The sequence below is a fragment of the Phalacrocorax aristotelis genome, chromosome 6, assembly GCF_949628215.1.
Source record: "Phalacrocorax aristotelis chromosome 6, bGulAri2.1, whole genome shotgun sequence".
NCBI lineage: Eukaryota > Metazoa > Chordata > Aves > Suliformes > Phalacrocoracidae > Phalacrocorax > Phalacrocorax aristotelis.
Genome location: NC_134281.1, coordinates 2424079 through 2443235, shown reverse-complemented (window position 1 = coordinate 2443235; position 19157 = coordinate 2424079). Strand labels below are relative to the sequence as shown.

The 19157-nt window shown below is 48.7% G+C and overlaps 1 protein-coding gene across 7 annotated transcripts in view; it reads left to right on the top strand.

The window, feature by feature from the left end:
- ITPR1 (inositol 1,4,5-trisphosphate receptor type 1) overlaps positions 1–18512 on the top strand; it is a 180732-nt gene extending 162220 nt beyond the window's left edge. For 6 of the 7 annotated variants that reach the window (XM_075095602.1, XM_075095603.1, XM_075095599.1 and 3 more), the window contains 3 exons: positions 543–703; positions 12091–12252; positions 17101–18512. In XM_075095602.1, coding sequence (XP_074951703.1) covers positions 543–703; positions 12091–12252; positions 17101–17187 — 410 coding nt within the window. In that variant the 3' untranslated portion in view covers positions 17188–18512. The remainder of the gene's footprint in view (positions 1–542; positions 704–12090; positions 12253–17100) is intronic. The other variant, XM_075095606.1, reaches the window with a different exon arrangement.
- Positions 18513–19157: the final 645 nt, after the last annotated feature.

The following is a 19157-nucleotide window of genomic DNA, read 5'->3' as shown; positions in this document are numbered from 1 at the left end:
AAAGAATAGTTTCCTATTGGAATGGGAGAGATTTTTATAAACAGTTGTTATTTCCAAGGGTGCAAAGCGTTGAGTGGTGCCTGTGAAAGTTGTTTTTCCCCATCAGTAGATTGGGAATTAAGCTGCCGAGCCTCTGAGGCCGGTGCAGTTAAGCGAGATGGTCATGCAGAGGTTGTGTAACACACAGACTGGCAGAAGTAACCTTTGGAAGTTTGCTGCAAAGCAAATGGTGCATTTGGTATCATTTTAACTAAAAATAGGAGATGATTTATGAAATCCAACAAACCGACTGCGGTGTTTTTAACCAAAATCTTTCTGTTACGTTTAATAAGCATTAGCAGTACTTGTTACGCCTTCTTCCCTCCTCTCACTACATCGTGGCCGTTTGTTAGAGAGTTTATCCCTGTTTTCCAGTGTTTGTTTGGAATGGTTGCGACTGCTAAGAAGTGCAGCAGGCTGTAGAAACAAGTTGTCGTCTTAGAGCTCATTTTCTGAGCACCAGTTTGTAACTGCTAAGGGTTATCTGTGTGTCGCTCTCGTAGGTTTGGAAAGAGATAAGTTCGATAACAAGACAGTCACATTTGAAGAGCACATTAAAGAAGAGCACAATATGTGGCATTATTTATGCTTTATTGTGCTAGTGAAAGTAAAAGATTCAACAGAATACACAGGACCAGAGAGTTATGTGGCAGAAATGATCAAGGTGAGTTTGGACTTGGACTTTTGTTTGCTCTCTCCCCCCCCGCCCCAGTATTAGCGCAACCCACTGGCATATTTGGTAAATATAATGCTCTATATTTGACTTCTTTTGTAAGCAAAAACTTGGAGAAAGACTTCTACAGTAATAGGCTTAATCTGACGCCTTTCCTTTTAGAAGCATCTTCTAAAGATAATATACTTAAGACGTACTTGGCAAGATGACTCGATAAAAGACGTTGCGTCGATGGCAGCACATTGCAGCACTCTGCAAACGGATGGTGCAGGCAGGGGCACCCGTGGGAGCCGACGTGTGCTGCGGCACCGCAGTCACGCGGCGGTTTGCGTCCGCGCACCGGCAGTTCTCAGCCTCTGGACCTCTCCCGTGTGTGTGCCAAAGCGCGTGGCAGCGAGCAGTGACAGCTAGGTAGTCTCCATGGTTTTAGCTCCGGTCAAGAGAAGCTATTCTGTTCTGAAAACTGGTGTTTAAGGGAGAATGTTTTCAGGCTGGTGGAAGTGTCTGAAGTATAACAAACAGGTTATAACCTATCCCAGTATAGGTATCTTAAAGGGACTTGCAGGATTTGTGGTCATATGATTTTATCTTATTATTGTAAAAAACTAAAATTAATATCCACTCAGTTGTAAGGCCCTTTAGCGAGAGAATTAGAAGCCTCATTTCTGCCAAGCTGCAGGTTCAGAGCTCCTGGAGTTAGATCGTAAACCCCAGTGACTAATTTGTGTCTCTTCCGGATGGTTAGCAAAAGCAGTTTCCGATCTGTAAGATTTCAATTAGTTATTTCTTTATTTGCCTTCAGTCAAATAAATAGAGGAATACTGTTCTTATTTGTCTCTATCTCTCTTGCTACAGAGGTACAACCTACCTTCAAGCTGGCAATTTGTCGTGGCCTGGTCAGAATGTAAATCCCACCGAGATCTCTTAGAGGTTAAACATGTTACTTCGGGGTCACTAAAGTGTGTGTCCTAGTTCTGGATTTCTGCCTCTGTAATGAGGGCTTAAAGAAATCTTGTGAGCAGTCACCTGATAGAGGATTAGCACAGTGAGATAACTAAGTACATCACTGCTGCTTTCTGGTCTGATTATATTGCTCCCTTTATTTATCCCACCCCAGCAAGCATTACTTCAGGGGGAAGCACTCCACTCTTTAAAATGTTTCTGCTTGTGAAAGATGATTTTGTGTTGTGTTAAAACAAGGGGTTTTAAAACAAAAAAAGTTTCCATTAGTAACCAATTTATTAACAAATTATTCTTTCAGATTAACAGTTCAAATTAGGTAAGAACCAAAAACCGGTCCCTGAATATGCTTGCAAGAAACACAAAAACTGGAGCACTTTTACCAGAGTTTCCATTCTTAGAAGTATCAGCAAAGGCTAATTACTGTCTTGAATGGGAATACGGATAAATTCTGCATAGACTGAGTGTCTCACGCAGGTGTAATTTTATATAACTATGGTCTAGGTAGAGGTTTGGAGCGTGTCTTGTAGTTGGTGGGTTTTTGCATTTCATGAGCCAGTTTTCAGCTGAGAGCTAACAGCAAGGTCTTGCTGCAGTGCTGGTGAAAGCATGGTGTAACCGTATGAACCGTGGAATAGGCACTAAATTTGCTTTGCACATCGGTGGCCTGTCACAAGCCGGCACAGGCGTGACCGGAGCAGCTCAGGCTCCTGCCATGGTAGTTCTCAGCAGCATTTTGCAGTCATCGTATTCCTTAGGACCGGTCTGGTAAAGCTTACCCTGAAACTCAGAGGCAATTTCTTTCCATCGTCCTTTAACATTTAAAACATTTGTTTCTAGCCTAGAAAATCTGAATGTAAAACATGATGAATATATTTCTCCACCAGACCTGTTTCAAATACTTCTGTAAGAGTCAGACATCTTTTTTTTTTTTTTCTGCCTAAGGGGTATCTAGGAGTGACTTTGGGGCACAGTTTCTTTTATTCAAGCCTTCTGTCTTTGCCCCACGAATCTAGAAGGAGAGGCAAAAGGAAGGCCTTACATATGTCAGCGGTTCCAAAGGCTGAGATTCACCTGTTGGAGGCGATGGTTTATTTGGTGTTTGTAGAGTGGGCGAACAGGAACCTGTGGTTGCTCAATGTCCGCAGCTCCCAGCTTCTCCTGGAAAGCCTAATATGTCATGGTTCGGTTTAAAAGGGATTTTCTCCCCACATTTTCCGACTGAAGGTGGCACTCTAACATCTTCGATCGTGACAAAGATGGGGCATGTCTTTTCCCTGGGCTGTTAGGCGGTGCCATTGCTCAGCTGCAAGTTAGACCCGTTTTTAGTAGTTGAGGGTAGGAAGCATAAAGTGCTCCAAACCCTACCGTGATGGCAGAGTACACCTGAAACGTGCTTCACCTTCGCTCTGACTCCCATCTTTAGAAAACTCTTGGATTTCGGTCAATAGTAAAAAAAAAGTAATAGTAAAAAAAGGAAACCTTTTTTTAAATTTGCTTCTCCCATTTAGTATTTGTGGGTTGTTCCAACACCACAGGGCGTTACAAAAAACCCCAAACACTATGAATTTAGGATTATATTCACCATCAGCTTGAGAGTTGCATCCAGTGCTGCTCGTAGAGTGCTTTAAAGATACTTTAAGCACTCTGGTATCAGAAGAATCCTGGACAGCTTCACTGACGCCAGTTAGTGAATATTCAGAAGCTTTAAGAGTGATGTTGAATTTTGATGTTTCCTTGTCTAAAAATAATGTGTATAGAAAGGCAGTCTTGAGGCTGCCCACTGTACTGGAGATGACAGAGCTGAATCTTGCCCATAGAATTCATCTTGTAGCCTGCAGGAATGTGACCCAGCATAAAATGTAATTGTAGCCTTGAGAATCAAAGATTAACTACAATCCTTTAGTGAATTTTTTTATTTCTTCATGGATAGAAGCTCAATAAGTTAAAACACAGCATGCGGAAAGAAGTCAGCAGTTAAACCTGGAAACAGAGCTGAAGGTGTAGAAGTGTTTTGAACACTGTAAGCCTCATCAAAACGAATATTAAAAAAAACAGTGATCTGACAAAATAAAATCTAATCTATTGTGGTTTAGTACTGATTTGTAACTTTACCTTCCGTAACGTTTTGCTGCTGCAAACAGGGGTCTGTTGGTGCTTGCAGTCTCAGGCTGGTTTTGCTCAAGCTCCCCCGCGTGGGAAGCCAGGCTGCAGTGGTCTTCCAGCTGCAAGTCCAGACTTTTGATAGGAGGCCTGGAATTCATCGCCAGCTCTTCCCCCTGTAAATAGGGATAGCGTTCACTTTCATCAGTACGGTGAGCGTGTGCCTGCTGTGATACATGATGTAAAACTTGGGATATCTTAAGAATCGTAGCTGGGAATTGCTGGTGCAGTGCAAGGGGGGAAGTGGGATTGGTGGTTCTGTTTGATGTAGAAGCTGAGCTTGTGTACACGCCCGAGCAGCTGCGGTGAATCATCCGCTGTCCTGAAGTCCTCACCAGCACCGGCGAGGTTGATAACCTCACGGATTTCAGGAGATGGCAAACAGAAGCTTGGTATGAAGCAGCTCATCTTTGAAATGCATTCTTGAGCCGCCTCCTAGTATCTATTTAATAGCACAGAGAGCACTGTGGGATGTGAGAAAACATCTAGTGGTAATAGAGATGGTCTTTAATTCTTGGTGTTCCTAAAGGCCTCCTGATGACCTGACTTCTGTTCACCTGGCTAAATCGCTGCAGATGTGCACTTAAGATAGCGAGGCTTCGAGATGGATCAATGTCTTTTGAAAAGTGTTTATCTGGAAAGTATGCTAATGGTGCTGCAGAGCTGGTACTCCAGCGCGTCCTGTGTTTCCCAGGAACAAAGGCGTACGGTTCAGCTGCTGTGTGGCTTTGTAGTCACCAGGGAAGATCAGGTGATGTCTGAATAATACCAGGTGTGTAGGAGGTGGGGGGCATCCACTTATCGTGTTGGCCAGACATTGACATCCCCACCCAAATGACTAATGTGAACTTGGTGCAACTCCCTACAGATTAGTTCATTTAAATGTCTTATCTACCCATCCTGTCTTGTGAATGTCTTCTGAAGTTTTCTGCGTTTGCCTGCAGTTACTGTGGCAGCCTCCCTAGCAGCAGCCCCAGCAGCACAGCTGTCACTGGAGCCTTGGCAAAGGTCTGCTACAAACAGCTGTTTGCAGGCGTTTTTAATATGTAAGAATTCTTACTGTGAAGCTCGATACGTAGAAAACCACATCTATGGTTCAATTTTGTGTGCATTTGTAAGCCGCTGTGCATGCAGCTGCAGTGTGCTGTCACTTGCACGGCCGACTATTTGCATACGCAGCTCTTGCATACCCTAACGCGGGGATTTGCATACACACCTTCGCATCAACGTTTGATCGCTGTGGGTAAGAGCCGCGTGGCTGTGAGTGCTTTTGTGCGCACAGATGTGCATATTAAAAAATAAAGGCTTGTTTGGAAAAGTTTTCTAGCACAAAGCTTCCTAACGAGCTCTTGCCATTTCCACAGATGTTTTTACACTAGTGTTGCACCAAGCAGGATACCTTTATTACAAAAGGGAGGTAGAGAGGTGTAAGGGATTGCCCAAGCTCACGCGTCCAGATCGAGAGCGCAGGGGCCTGAATCTTCAACTGGATTGTGTTGTCATTTGAAAATGGCCCATTTCTGAACAGGGGTGATGATGCAGATATCCTCAGAGGAATTTGGAATGGGAATGAAGGCTAAAGATTTCCTTTTGTGCCTTAATTAACCTCTTCGTACAAAATTGGACATTTAAATATGCTATTGGCCTTTTTTCTTTTAGTCTTGAGCTACATGCCGTACCATAACTTGAAAGTACTTCTTATTGCTGTTTTGAGCGTCCAGTGTAGCCTGTAACTTCTGCCAAGACATTTCCTCCTAGTTAAGCAAAGGCAAGGTTTCATCAGTGTCAGGCTTTTCAAATTGCACTCTTCCCGAAGTACAAGTTTGACTTGAAACCTCTCTTAAGGAGTTGGACGCCCAGCCACGATTGTTGCTGTGCTCTGAAACACGGCAGAAGTGTGCGATTCAGTCTGCACGAGGCCCACGTGATGATGACGTGATGAAGCGTTACTGTGTCCCCAGGCTCCGCATCCCCCATAATGTGGTTGGCGACGGCCGAGGCTGGATTTGAACGGCAGTAGGAATACAGGTGGCAGGCCACGACGCTTCAAACCCAAAGCATTTCAAAAGGGGCGTAATGATTCCAGCATCAATGAAAGCCGTGTATAGAGTTGAAATTACAGCCTGAGTGAGTATGAGGAACTCGGTTACATTTGTGTGTAATTTGTACTTGAAAAATCCTGTTCTTTGGGGCAAAACTGAATAGGAAAGATGCGTCATATCAATACTTACCAACCCAATTGCAGACGCAGAAGAGGACAGCCGGTACAAATAACTTGGATGCAGTTGCTTGGTTATAGATGAAGAAACTGGGGTTTCGGGGCTCCCGGTCGCAATGACACAGGGTGCAAGGCAGGGAGGAGGAGGAGGAGGGCCGAGGAGGCCAGGGTCTGAACTGGAGCTGATAGTGCTTCATTTGGTGGTACCTTCCCCACAAGCTGCATCTTGAGATGCCTTACCGGAGTTAGCTAATATAATTAGAGGGTTAAACAATAAATAATAGCAGAGGCATAGAAGAGCCAAGAGGTGTGTTTGGCAGAAAGCCCTTGGCTGCTGGAAACACTGTGTCACAGGCACAGGTCCTGAGCTTTGCATTTAGATAGCGAAGCAACTTGTTCCACTCTTCAAATTGGTGTTAAGGTGCAAACCAGAAGCTGCATGGGGAGAAATGGTTGGTCAACCTCATCTTTCCCACACAGCATTAGTATGATCTTCCCTCCGGAGGTGTGCGAGCTGGTGTGCCCTGCAGCGTGCTGCAGAAAAAAACAACCCTGCTTGTTGCTGGCAATAACCTTAACGTGGCCAAGTTCTTGGTTTTCCCTGATAAACACCTGGGCTGGGCATATCCGTGCTGGGCGTATCGGGTTAGCGATCCCAGAAAGAGTCGAGGGTTTCACTTTGGCCGAGCCTGCGGCAAGAAAAGGGCCTGGGCAGGTGAAAAAGGCAGCAAAAGCTTCAGCCCAATTCTGTGTAATGGCTTGTTTGCCTAATGTGTTGGGATATGGATGGATCCCAAAGCAGCTCGCGGGGTGGGCGCCACATCCTTGCTGCTGGGGCACCCTCGGCGCATGCCTGGGAGGGAACGGGGAAGGTTTCCAACTGGAAACCATCAAGGCTGACATGCTGGGGAAAATAAACCACTCGGTCTGCAAGAGTGGCCAGGACAAAAAAAGCCCCGTGGTGCCGCGTGTGCTGAGGAGGTGGCCCAGGGCCGGGGCGAGGTGGCCATCCCCTGAGCCGTCGCTGCCGCCTCCTCCAGCCCGGCGGTGCCGGGAGTCCGTGGCCCCATGCCGTGGGGCGCTCCGGGCCGTGCCGGATGCGTTGTGCAAGAGTAGGTGGGTGACCACAGCCGTCGCCACCAGCAGCTGTTTGTTCAGCCTTTGCATGCTTAATTGTTTTGTCCTGCCCAGCTGATCGTGGTGTAACACGTCCTACTTAAAATGTAGATCCAAACAGCCAGAAGTAGGTTGCTGCAGAGAGATGGCACTGTCCTTTCTGCAAGAGTAAGGAGATTGCCTTCAGGGGTTCCCACCGGGGCTGTCCGCCTCAGTCGCGTCAAGCTGGGTGATGCTTGGTGGGGTTACTTAATCACTGGTAAACACAACACTCGGCTCAAGTGGGTCACCCGCAGCAGAACTGTCACGGGGATGTACGGGGAGGGTCGTTTCATACGGGGAGGCGGTCGTCTTCCACTTTCGGAACTGGTGTCTGTCCTCCAGGGTCCCTGCTCTGCAGCCGTGCAAAAGCCACTCAGGTATTTCATCTATGGCAACAGTGAAAAATGAGATTTTTATGTGATTAGCCGTATAACATCAGCCTCCCGTTTAAAGACACTGTGGACGTGAGGGTTTGAAAATACTCTTGCTGTGGAGGGGGGGCACCGCCGAGTGCCGTTCTTCACGGAGACGGGAGAAGCGCAGCTTGGTGTGGAAGAAGTGATGGTGAGCCCTTTGCAGAAGAGAGAACCTGACGTGGGGCTTTTTCCAGGAAGCACAAGAAAGAACCAAGAGGAGCTTCATCTCGCCACAAACAAATAAGAAAAAATAATTTTCAAAGTGCTTCGCAAAGCTGCCCATTAGCTCTGTGGGTATGATTTTCAATGACACAAGACAGAAACTGAAATTTGCTGCTGCTGCCTTCCCCTACTAATTGACGGCTGCTGGGCAGCCTTCTGATGGCAGGCTCTAGGGGTTTATTTTCACGAGCTTCGAATTAGCCCTTCAGCACCCCATAAACATTAGGCGCAGAGGTAGCTGAGTAAATGGAGGCCCGGAAGAGGAGCGGTGACTTCCTCGGGGCAGCCGGCGGCGAGGATGAGCCCTGGTCCCCGCCGTTAGCGGCTGCCCCTTGCCCGAGGAGCGGAGCTAATGCATCTCTTGGCACGGCTCGCGCTGAGGTTGCCTCAGAAACCTTTCTTAGAATAAACTCTTTGGCAGAAGCAGGGAGGAGCGGGCGCTTCTCAGAATGAATTGCATCTGCATCATGCAGCACCGCTTCCTCTTTTTCAAATTTCCAATCGTGGATGGTCAGCATCGCCCCCATGTCTGAGATTTAATGGTATTTGCTTTACAAGAGGGACTTTTCCAACTTTACCTAGAAAAGAGCTAACCCGAAACCCAGCACTTGTGGTTAGCCAGCTTCCGTCAGTGGCTTTAGTCAGTTCGTCTGTTGAAGCAGAGGAAGCTGCGACTGTGACGGGAAGAGGGAGCTGACTGCACACCAGGATCCTGGTGCCTCCGCTTGCAGGAGGACCACAGCAGACAGTGCATAACTGCATTGGTATGCGAGGTGCCAGCAGCCGGGAGGGTGCGCAGCGGGACGAGGGACAGGCAGGGAAAGGGACCGCGGGGGAGCCTTCCCCTTCACGGCTCGCTTAGTGCCTCTAAAAAAAAAAAAAAGAAAAAAGCCTACCAAACCCCCAGTGAAAGATCTAAGGCTGTATCTTTAAAGGCACCCCGGTGTTCAGTTAAAGTTCAGCAGAAACTAGATCATCAAGATATAAATCTTTTATTCAACCTTGAATAGAAGCGCTCTGCAGAGGGAGCGCTGCTGGCAGGCGCGGGGCCGGGAGCCGGGCTGGCTGCCGCACGCCGGCCCAGCGGGCTTGTCAGCGACTGACCTTTCTGCATTCCTGCTTATTTCCGTTTTCACTGTCTCCGCTTGAGGCATCGTTATTTATTTATTTAAAAGAAAACATGCGCGCGCCCCCCCACGCCCCCCCGGGACAGGCGTTCGGGCTCAAGTCTGCATTTCAGCAGGCTGGGCACATCCAGGCTCTCGAGCCTCTCACCGCGGTGCCGGTGGAGGTTGTAGGAGCAGCCTGAAGGCTTCCCATGGAAGCCAGAGCGAAGGGGTGCAGGACCATGTGTGCAGGGAGGAGGAGGAGGAGGTGTGCCCTGCGTGCTGGCAGCATCCCTGCTGCTCTCTCCGGAGAGGTCCCAGCAGCCACGGTGGATCCCTGGTGCCCGTTTTACCCGCATCAATGTGGTTTTTAGCTGCATGTCTGTCCCCACGGTTCCTCACCACAGGGTGTTTGCCCAAGCTGTTTGGGTGGACGTCCCCTTATTTCTTGCTGGGTGGCAGCTGGACGCTTCCAGGTGAACTCTGGGTTTGAGTTGTGCCAACAAGCTACATGAAACGTGAACGGGAGTGCAGGTTCGGTCCAGCCCAGTGACGTGGGTCGGCAAAGTGATGTCTAGGTCCTTCCCTAAGTGCGTGCACAGAACATCTCCAGGTGCCCCTGTTAACTTTTACAGGTCGATCAGGACTAAGCAGGGATATTGCCAGTTCCAGGCTCCACAGGGGTCCTATCCTCACAGCTCAGGAACCTGCCCAGGGAGCCATGAGCCTGGTCTCCTTTTCATTAGCCTTCTCCTTTCTCAGCTTGTGGAGTTCACGTGGAGCGGTTTTGGTTTTAATCTTTCACCATTGCCAGGAGAACTAGAGAGGTACTTTGTTGTTTGTTTTGTTTTTTGTTTTGTTTTGTTTTGTTTTAGAATAAAAGCCAAGATTCCCCATACTCAAGTGACTTTAAGAGCTGGGGCTTTCAGAAAACCAGTGAGTATGAAACTTCTGATGAGCCCGCGGAAGCTGGCAGTGCTCTAATGCTTGCTGGTTTGATTTTTACCATTCGAGACTGCCCGTCACCTTCCCTGCCTGTAACGATCAAGTTACAACCTCTGCAGCAGCTACAGCATTTGCTTATATTGCAAAGTAACAGTAGAAGAGGTTTGGGGTATTTGTTAATAAAATGTTGCAGGTAGGGAAAGGTTGGTGTTTCCAGGTCCTGCTGCTCCCCTTGTCCCCTCCAACCTTCACAAGGCTGGAGTGCTCTGGGGACGGGCTTGGGAAGCTCACCTCTTTGGGAACAAGTGAAATAACAGCAATTCCACAGCGACTGGGGAGGAGCTTCAGGGCTCTGCTCCTGCGTCTGCCCGGCAACCTCAGGGCGGGCACCTGAGGGACCAGGCAAACTGCGAATACAGATCGCGTTTTAGTCCAGCTTGCCTCGTCCCTGAAAACCTCTCGCCTGGGGGAGAGCGGGGAGGGGAACAGCAGTTGTTTTAGTTTTTCATGGGTGGGGAAGGGGAAGTGCTTTGGGGGGGCGGTGCTGGACCTGAGCACAAGTGATGAGCCTGCCCTCTCTTCCCTAACGAGGATCTCGCTAGGGCTGGAAGAACACGATGAAACGTTGCCTGTTACTACTATGAAATCTTAATTGTAGGACTGTCGCTTCCTAAAGTCCAAAATATTTTGGCACTTCTCTTGATAAAGGCATATTTTTTTTGTATATACATTTTTTCTTTTATTAGCAGAAACCATCTGCCCTGTAAACAGAGATCAGGAGAAAAAAAAGCCTTCCTGGCAGTTTTGCATCATGTGGGAATCCTGTGGTGTGCTGCATGGGAAAGGCCTGCTTTCTGCCTTTTAATCTCAGCAATAGTAAACTCCAAGCAGATCAGAAGCAACTAATTTAAGCTGATGAATCTTGGCATCACATCTGAATTGCAGAAAGGACGTGACTGTAAATCTCTGTAGCACACCCCTGATTTAAGCAGGATGGGTGCTCCTGGGAACGAGCAAGCATGGAGTGGGGTTCGAGTTAGAGATTTAGGCAGGGAATGGCAAAAAGCCAGAGAGAGTTTGCAGTGCCATAAAACTAAGCCGTAGGTTTGAGAGAGCCCAGCAAAGAGCCTGGCCTGCGAAGCAGGGCGAACTTTGGTCGCCGTTAATCAGTGATGGTGATCGATCTTTGGTTTGGGATACTGTTAATCCAGTAGGCTGGTCCTGTTTCATCTGGTCTGTTTAAAATATCACTAGTTGTTGCAGTGTCATCTCTGAGAGTACACATGTCCTTATCTCATCCAGCGTTCGTTTAACTTCCATTTCAGAGAGTATCTCCAGCGTGGGAGGAGAACCAGACTAGATAGGAAACCAGTTCGGTGTTGAAATTTGAGGTGTCGAGATGTGGTGTGCACCCCTCCTCCTCTTTTGTGGCTTTCTATTCCGTTCCTGCTTTTATTTTTAACGTCACTGGCATGTACATGAGTGTATGTGTGAGCCTCTATGTACACAGTAATAAACCGGAGCATGTGTCCACTGAAGTTCCTGACTGTAACTTAAACACGGAATATTAGAGCATTCGTATGCCTGAACGAAAGCTTTATTATAAGGAAGTCATTATAACTTAATCAGTCCCACATTTTATCCTGAACCAGCCGGTCGGAATATGAATTTCCTTCTTTTTTTCTTTTTCATTAAAAAGGAAGTATTTCAACTACAAAAGTATTTCCAGGTAGAACATGGTTTCTTTCATAAGAAAGCACGGCCAAACTTCACTTGACTGAAAAACCAAACCAGCTTTATCAGCAGAAAATCTCCAACAAGCGCAAATTAGAAGACTTCTAGCGCTGGAAAATGCTTGTCCAGACATGAAAGCTGGGCTGGGTCAGTGTCCAGTGTTCATGTGTGACACTGAAATGCACCTGAAAAAGAAATGGCTGGGGAGAGTGAGTTGCTGGAGAGGAGAAGCCAACAATAAGCAGCCTTAATTTTCAGTAGTTAGGTCTGAAGTGCCTTACTGCCTCTAGCCGGTAGTCTTGCAAACTTCCCAGTAAGATGCAAATGAAAATAACTACAGAGTTCCTGTAGCTGAGGAGTGTCCCCGCGTGGCGTTAAAGATCTGCCTGCACTCGGCCACTCGGCTGCAGGTTTTCATTTGGCAAACGCTAATTGTGAACTCTGTGTGATTCTCAGGAGAGAAACCTGGACTGGTTCCCCCGGATGCGGGCCATGTCGCTTGTGAGCAGCGACTCGGAAGGAGAGCAGAACGAGCTGAGGAACCTGCAGGAGAAGTTGGAGTCCACCATGAAGCTTGTGACCAACCTCTCTGGCCAGCTGTCCGAGCTTAAAGATCAGGTAAGGGAGAGCTGGCTGCGAATGCACGGCCACGTGCTGGTACGGGCAGGACAAAGGTCCTGTGAGCCTGTTGTACAGAGCGGTGGTTTACAGCTCCATGGCTCCTGCAAACCCCGTGAAGGCCTTTTTCTAAAGCAACTCATGTTTAGGAAAGAAGTGAACACACAGAATGTCCTTCCAAAGCCTTGTGCCCCAGCTGACCCGCCTGGCAGCGCCGACCGAACGGGTGCAGTCCAAGGTGGCCACCTCCACAAAGGGAAAACTTGCATTAAAAAAAAAAAAAAATCAAAGCTGAAGTTAACATAAATCAGCCCTGGCTGGTGCAGGCAGCCTGTATTATTGTTGTTGTTGTTGTTGTTGTTACAGGTTTTAACCCTAAGACCTTAGCACGATCCTGTAAGTCAGAGGGTGTGATACTGATAGAAGTGCTCTGTTGCTGTGCAGACCTCAAAACCCACTGAGAAACTGGAGAAATACTTGAGTGGTTAGCTTGCACTGGCCGCCTCTGTGCTAACGCTGCGCTGCTAATGCAGATATCATTTGGCTACTGTCACGCTTCAGGCTGCAGCGCAGGCAGACGTACCCACAGAAATACTTTGCAGCAGGTATTGCTGCTGCGTAACACCTGCATGCTGCATAGACCTCTGAGTATTTTTTCGGTGTAGTAGTTTTCTGTAGCAAGAGTTCGAGGGCTTATGTCAACTTCTGGCTCGGCTGGGAGCTCTTGGGGGTTGTTCCCAGCCCAAACCCAGCAATGGCTTTGTGAAAGCCACGGTGGCAGCAGGGCTTTATTTCATGGTGTCCGTACGGATTACAGCCTAACTTGGAAGTAAAAGGGAAAATGCTGATGCCTGCCCCGGTGGGAGCCGTTTGTGGTGGCAAAGCGACTGGCTGCTTATCTTTATGGATTAATAACCTGAGCCAGATGGTTCAATTAGTTAAGTTTATACTGATATCGGCGCTGGATAAAAGTAATTGTTGACCTGCACACGATGGTATCCCGGGGCGGTTGATGGAATCGCCCACGGCAGAAACGGCCGACAGATTGGGTTCGTTATCTCTTCGGCTGTGACCTGCCTACGGCACTGCACTTGGCACGACTCCCTCCAGTACTAATCGGATTCCTGCTTCCCATCTCTGCTCTGGCTCGGCCAGGTTTTTCTCTGTAAGCCAGTTATCTTCGTGGAGACATGAGTCTCTGGAAGCCAATATTGACCGAGATCCCGGCTCCCTGCCTTCCGATCACGCTCTGCATTCCTGATGGGAGCCGGGCCCTTTTACCCGCCACCCCACGGAGCACAAGGAAGGGATTAACGTAGGATTGGGAGCAGAAAACCTTGCTGCTTTTGGCTGTAATTAGTTTTCAGACAGTGTGCCATGGACCCCCTTGCTCTAGTTGGTTTTGAGGATGGAGGACGGAGGCAGTTGCTCTTTTGTCTGTGCTTGTATACTTGCCGGGTAGTGGTTTTGCTGTTTTGCCTGGAAACAATTATCTTGAAACATGTGTCTCACATCTCCTTGTTGAAGGGTCTGACTCAAAGTGGTCTGCAGTCACCAGGAGTCTTTCCATCGGCCGCAGCCAGCTCTGGATCAGAATGCATTTATTTCTGAAGCTTGCAGCCCTTGGCTGACCAACCACTAAAACCCCTTCTCGCTCTTTGTGAAAATAAGAATGAAGGATTTAGCTTTTAGAGAGCTATTTGACTGTAAAAGCAAAAGAGGAAACCAGCTTCATTAATGTTGTGATAGCTTTTAGGAATTCCCCTAAGTATCGTTACTGAGAGCCCTGCCTGACTTGCAGGATGCTCCAATTATGTGACGAAACCAGTATATCCCTCCTCCCGATCTGGAACTGTCTCCAGGAAAAGGAACTAACTCAGGGAACTTTTATTTGTGTTTCTTTTCTTGTAATTAAATAAAGGGAAAACCTCTCATTCATTTGCTTTTCAAGCTCGTTAGGTTTGTGGGGACTGTAATTGCTAGCAACTGAAATCCAGCATGCCTGCCTTCACAAAGAAGTGCGCAAGAGCCATTAAAATCTCGATCACTTAAATTCTGTGCAAAAAAAAGGTTACAACATAATTGTCTGCAACAGCAGGGGATTAGGTGTAATCACCCAGAAGCCCTTTCCAGCGCCGTCCTCCGATGCCTGCGGGCGTGAGGCATCTCCATTAGCCGTTGGCTTCTCGCCGGGGCCGGTGCCCTCGCGGCAGCCGGGACCCCTGCCCTCCGTCACCACAAGCGTGACTCGCGGCTGGAGCGGCCGCTCGGGTCGGCTCTATCGAGCGGGCTGGCAGGCGCCGCCGCCGCCGCCGCCGCCGGGATCCTGCTCGTGCACTTTGCACATGCCCCGCTCCTGTTCCTGGCATTAACTCCAACTCACCCGCGACCTTTGGAGCTAGGCAGCGTGCGTCTGAGGAGTTACGTGTGGTTATCGGAGAGTCCAGCTAGGCTCAGGTGAACTTCAGGCCCCTTGGTTTCATTTTTCAATCCCGTCAGCGTGACTCCAGTAGCTGCCAGCTCCCCTGCGGCACGTCGTGCGTAGCTTTTATTGCCTTTTAGGCCCAGGTGTACAGTCCCTGCAGCTGTAAAGCTTTTGGCAAGAGATTCGCTCTCCAGGTAAATGTGACAGATTAAAGTTGCTCCATCTTGCAGCCCTGTGCCCTCTGGACAAGCATTATGCGTCTTGCAGGATTAATAACGTTCTGCATCAACGTTGCAATTGCATTTCTCTGCTGCTTTATTCTTCCCATTTTTTTTAAAAGGCGCATCTCCCGCGGACGCCTGCGTCGGGGCGCACCATCCCTTTTCCTACACAGCGTGAAAAATCTCTGTTACAGTCCCTTTTCATTGTTCTTTTTTCCTTTCCACTTTTATTCCATGTGTCCTCCAAATCAGTTTATTGGCTGTGTGAAACCGTGGCTCTTAGTTTGCTCAGTGAAGCTGATTCGTGTAAATGGGCATTTTTAAAATGAAGTCCTCGTTGCCTCTTTGCATTTTCACCTTGTGGGTTAGAAGCGGTCAAAAAACAAAAAATTCCCCGCCGGTTCAGCAGAGCGGCGGCGTGTGTGTGCATGTGTCTGAGAGCGGAGCGCAACGGGCAGACCCCTCTCCTCCTGCCCCCGCTTGCCTGCGAAGCGTTACAAGCCTTTTGTGAAAACAGGCTTCCAAAAGTGTGGTACAGAGGACTGGGAGGTGCGACCTGGCCTCGGGAGGCTGCGGTCATCTTCCTGGAAAGGTAAAATAACAGTTCTGCCTCCCCTTGGGTCAGGCCATGAGCAAGGCACTGGGCTGCACTCGAGTTTAATTATGGTTTCAAGAGGAATTGCCGTATTTCAGTCCTTTCCCTAGTGGTTAAATGAGTGTAATTAGCTGGCCTGAGTGAAAGCAACGGTGCGCGCAGTGCTGTACGGCCCGCGGGACACGGAGGAGCCTTTTGGAGGTTGCCCAGAACTGCCTGTTTTGACCAATTCCTTTCCCCGCAATGAACTCCAGACCTGAGGTTGGCCCCAGCGCGCCCGGGGTACCCCGCGCCGGAGACAGGAAGACTATTCACCATCGCCAAAACTGGAGTTTTTAAACAAACACACTCAAGTGCGTGTCACAAATGACCCGAACGTGTGAGCACGCTATCTCCCTTCTCCTGGAGTTACTTCCACAAGCAATTATGTTGGCTGACATCTGTCATTAAATATCCAAAAACTGAGAAAAATGAGATTGTGGACGTAGCTGTTACAGGAAAAGCATTGCAGGGAGCTTTGTTAATTCTCATAAAGAAAACTACTCTTAAACTGTATCTTAAGCTTGAATGAAAAATTACTTTGTCGGGCAGGTCAGCCGGGTTCTCCGGTGCCGCGGGCCACGGCTGTGTGTTTGCACGTTGCTTTGAGGGTGCGGGGGCTCTCGGTGGAGCCCCGGGTGCCCGAGGAGCGGCGTTGGGCTCCCCTCGCCTCGGTGGTCCGGGGGCGAGGCGCTGTCCTGGCGTCCTCCTCGGCACGGCTGCTTTAAGCCATCCCACGTGTCGGCTCCTCCGAAGCCAAGACGTGGTCGCAGAGGGAGCGGCGGAGAGTGCGTGCAGGGATCCAGCTGTTCGCTGCTGGAGACCCTGCCCACGCTGGAGTTGCTCCTTACATGGCGTGTCGGCTTATGCAAGTTGTCAGAAAACTCCCAAGGTTTGGGGGGGGAAAAAATAGAGAGTGGAGAATTGGATTGTGGCGGTTTTTCAGAATCAATAGTATAAAAAAAAAAAAAGATGGTCCGTTTTCAGGTCATGATTGCACCGATCAGGAGAAACGTTATTTTTATCTGATGGGAACCGAGGATTTGGCTGTCTGGCAGTGAGGCGGTTAACCTCCCGTCCCTGCCTCGCGTCTCGGCTTTTGGCAGATGGAGAGGGATGTTGGCTCGCTCCTGACGAGAGCGGGAGCGCACGAGTCTATTCCAGCAAAGACAAGGGTATTCCCAGCCTGACTTGAGGGCTCGCCCCTTTTTTCCGCCCTCTGCGTCTCGTCTGCCTTGTACGTTGGACCGGTTACAAAGAATGTCTTAACGGGGGAAGTTTCTGCGAGCTGCTCCCCGCACTAGTTCGCGCTGGCCGCCTGGCTCCTTCCGTGCAAAACGGTAGCCCGCCGCACCAGCGAGTTCGTGGACGTCCCCCACCGGTGCACGGGACGGGGCAGTAGCTGCCTCTTTCCTCTGCCTGCGCCGGGCACAGCGGCCGGAGGAGCGTTATCTGTAGAAAGTGGGTTTCAGAGCACACGCTAACCACAAAAGGCAGCGCCGGGTCCTTCGGCGAGCTGACGCACAGGAAGCGTCTAGGCCTAATGAGCAAACTTTTTAATTTTCCAGATGACGGAGCAGAGGAAGCAGAAACAGCGCATCGGTCTCCTAGGACACCCTCCGCCCATGAATGTGAACCCGCAGCAACCGGCATAAGTCAGAAGGGTCGCTTGCCCCCCTCGCGACAGCACGAGTAATGCCGAGCCGGGGTTCGGACCCGACCACTGAGGCTGCTTCTGTCTACGTTCGGTTCATTTTGTAAATAACCTGTTTTTATACTGTATGTATATGACTGCTACTATATAAAGTTTTGGGCCTATGTATTGTAATTAGAACTGTTGGCACGGGCCGGAGGTTAAGCTTTTGTGCCAAGACTATCAAAATTGCCTTTTTCTTGGAAGGACTAAAGAGAGCACCTGAATTGCACTTGAAAAGAGTATTTGACTATGTGACATGTATTTTGTATTTAAAAAGAAAAAAAAATAGAATAGCTAGTATTTATGTTTTTATACAATTGTGCAATATGAATTATGCAATCACGATATATTTGTAACTCCTGAAGGTCCTAAAGGGAGTGCACATCTTTGAATCTGGTGTGTTAGTACAATGTAATAAATGGTATAAAATTACAGGTGTAAATGAGGCTGCTGCAAAATTGTGTTACTGGTGATTTTTCATACCCTCGGACATTTTTGTACCATGTGTGTAAATATCTTGCGATGCCATATCTGTTGCCTCTTCCTCCCAGAGATAGCCCTGGGAATCCGTGAGCGGTTAAATTGGTATCAATTAAAGCAAGACGTTACTCTGAAGCTTCCAAACGAGGAGAGCAGGAGGTATTTTTCAAGTGACTTTTTCAAAGTACTGAGGCTAGAAGGGCTCAGATACTAGGTTTTTTTAAATGCTAAGATTTCTTAAAGGGAACTTTTTATGCAAAACGAGGTTTGGGACGAGGATGCACTACCGGTGAGTCGGCGCAGTCTCCTGCGGGCGTTTCGTGCCACGACACCTAAAACCTATCCCGAGGCTGTCCAGGCTTTGCATTCTCTGTGCGTAGGATCCTGTTCCTTTTCATTTTTCCATTAGAGACCTACGTGCCTGCTAAAGCTCTAGCAAACAGGCATCGCACCGACTGAAACACGACCTGTCCCGCTAGGAGTGTAGCTGAGCGCTGACACACGTAATGCTTGTGAGAGGGCCGCTGGTTTGAGGTTGGCCTGTCCCACCCCTTCCTCTCCCTCTCCCCCCTTCCATTTGGTCACTTTCCTTGGTTTCTGATTCTAGAGAGTATGAAGGGAAACTTCTTTCTTTTTCTCCTCCAATCCGCTGCATAGTTTTATACATGGACCTCATTTTACAAAAGCTAACTTCTCTGCAATACTGTCTACAAAGAAAAAAGAAAAGTTAAAAAAAGCTACAAACAGAGCTATGAAAATTTGTAAATGCATAAATGTAGGTATTTAAATAAATGATGCAAAATACTCTTGTTGTCAGAGGCTGCTGGTGGTTTGTCTCCCCGCTCCAAGGTGGCGTGTGGTTGCGTTTGCTGTCACGCTTGCCCAGGAAAGCCGAGCCTCGGGGGCCTTGCAGGTAAGGACGGTGCTTTTCCCAGCTCAGAGGTTGGGCTTTTAAGACCAGAGCGAGTCCTTCCTCCCCCGGCAGCGAGAGGCACCTGCCACCGCTCCAGGTTTGGATACTTCAGACTCTTCCCACTGATATTTAGGCCTGTCACCCTCAGACCGGAGTGTGTGCGAGTTACAAAAAGCCCGTCCAGCTCCAAGTATTGAGTGTGCAGGAGTGTTGCTGATTGTGTATTTGATCAAGAGGTAGCAGGAACTACCAGGTACAATTAATCATCTTCAATCTGGTACGTGCACACAAGTGTCTGAAAAGGGTGTGTCTCCCTACCACAGGTCATCACGAAATGTCAAAGCGAGTGCATCCGAGGCGGGAGGGAGGGAGGGCAGCCCGACCAGCGGTTGCTGAGCCAGAGATTTACCGGTGAGATTGTGACTTCTTAATCACACATCATTTCCATACGTATCCTGGTAAATCTGCCTTCCTCCCCTCTGCAGCCGCTGGCTCCCGGCAAGGTATATGCAGAGGGAGCGTGACGGATGCAGCTG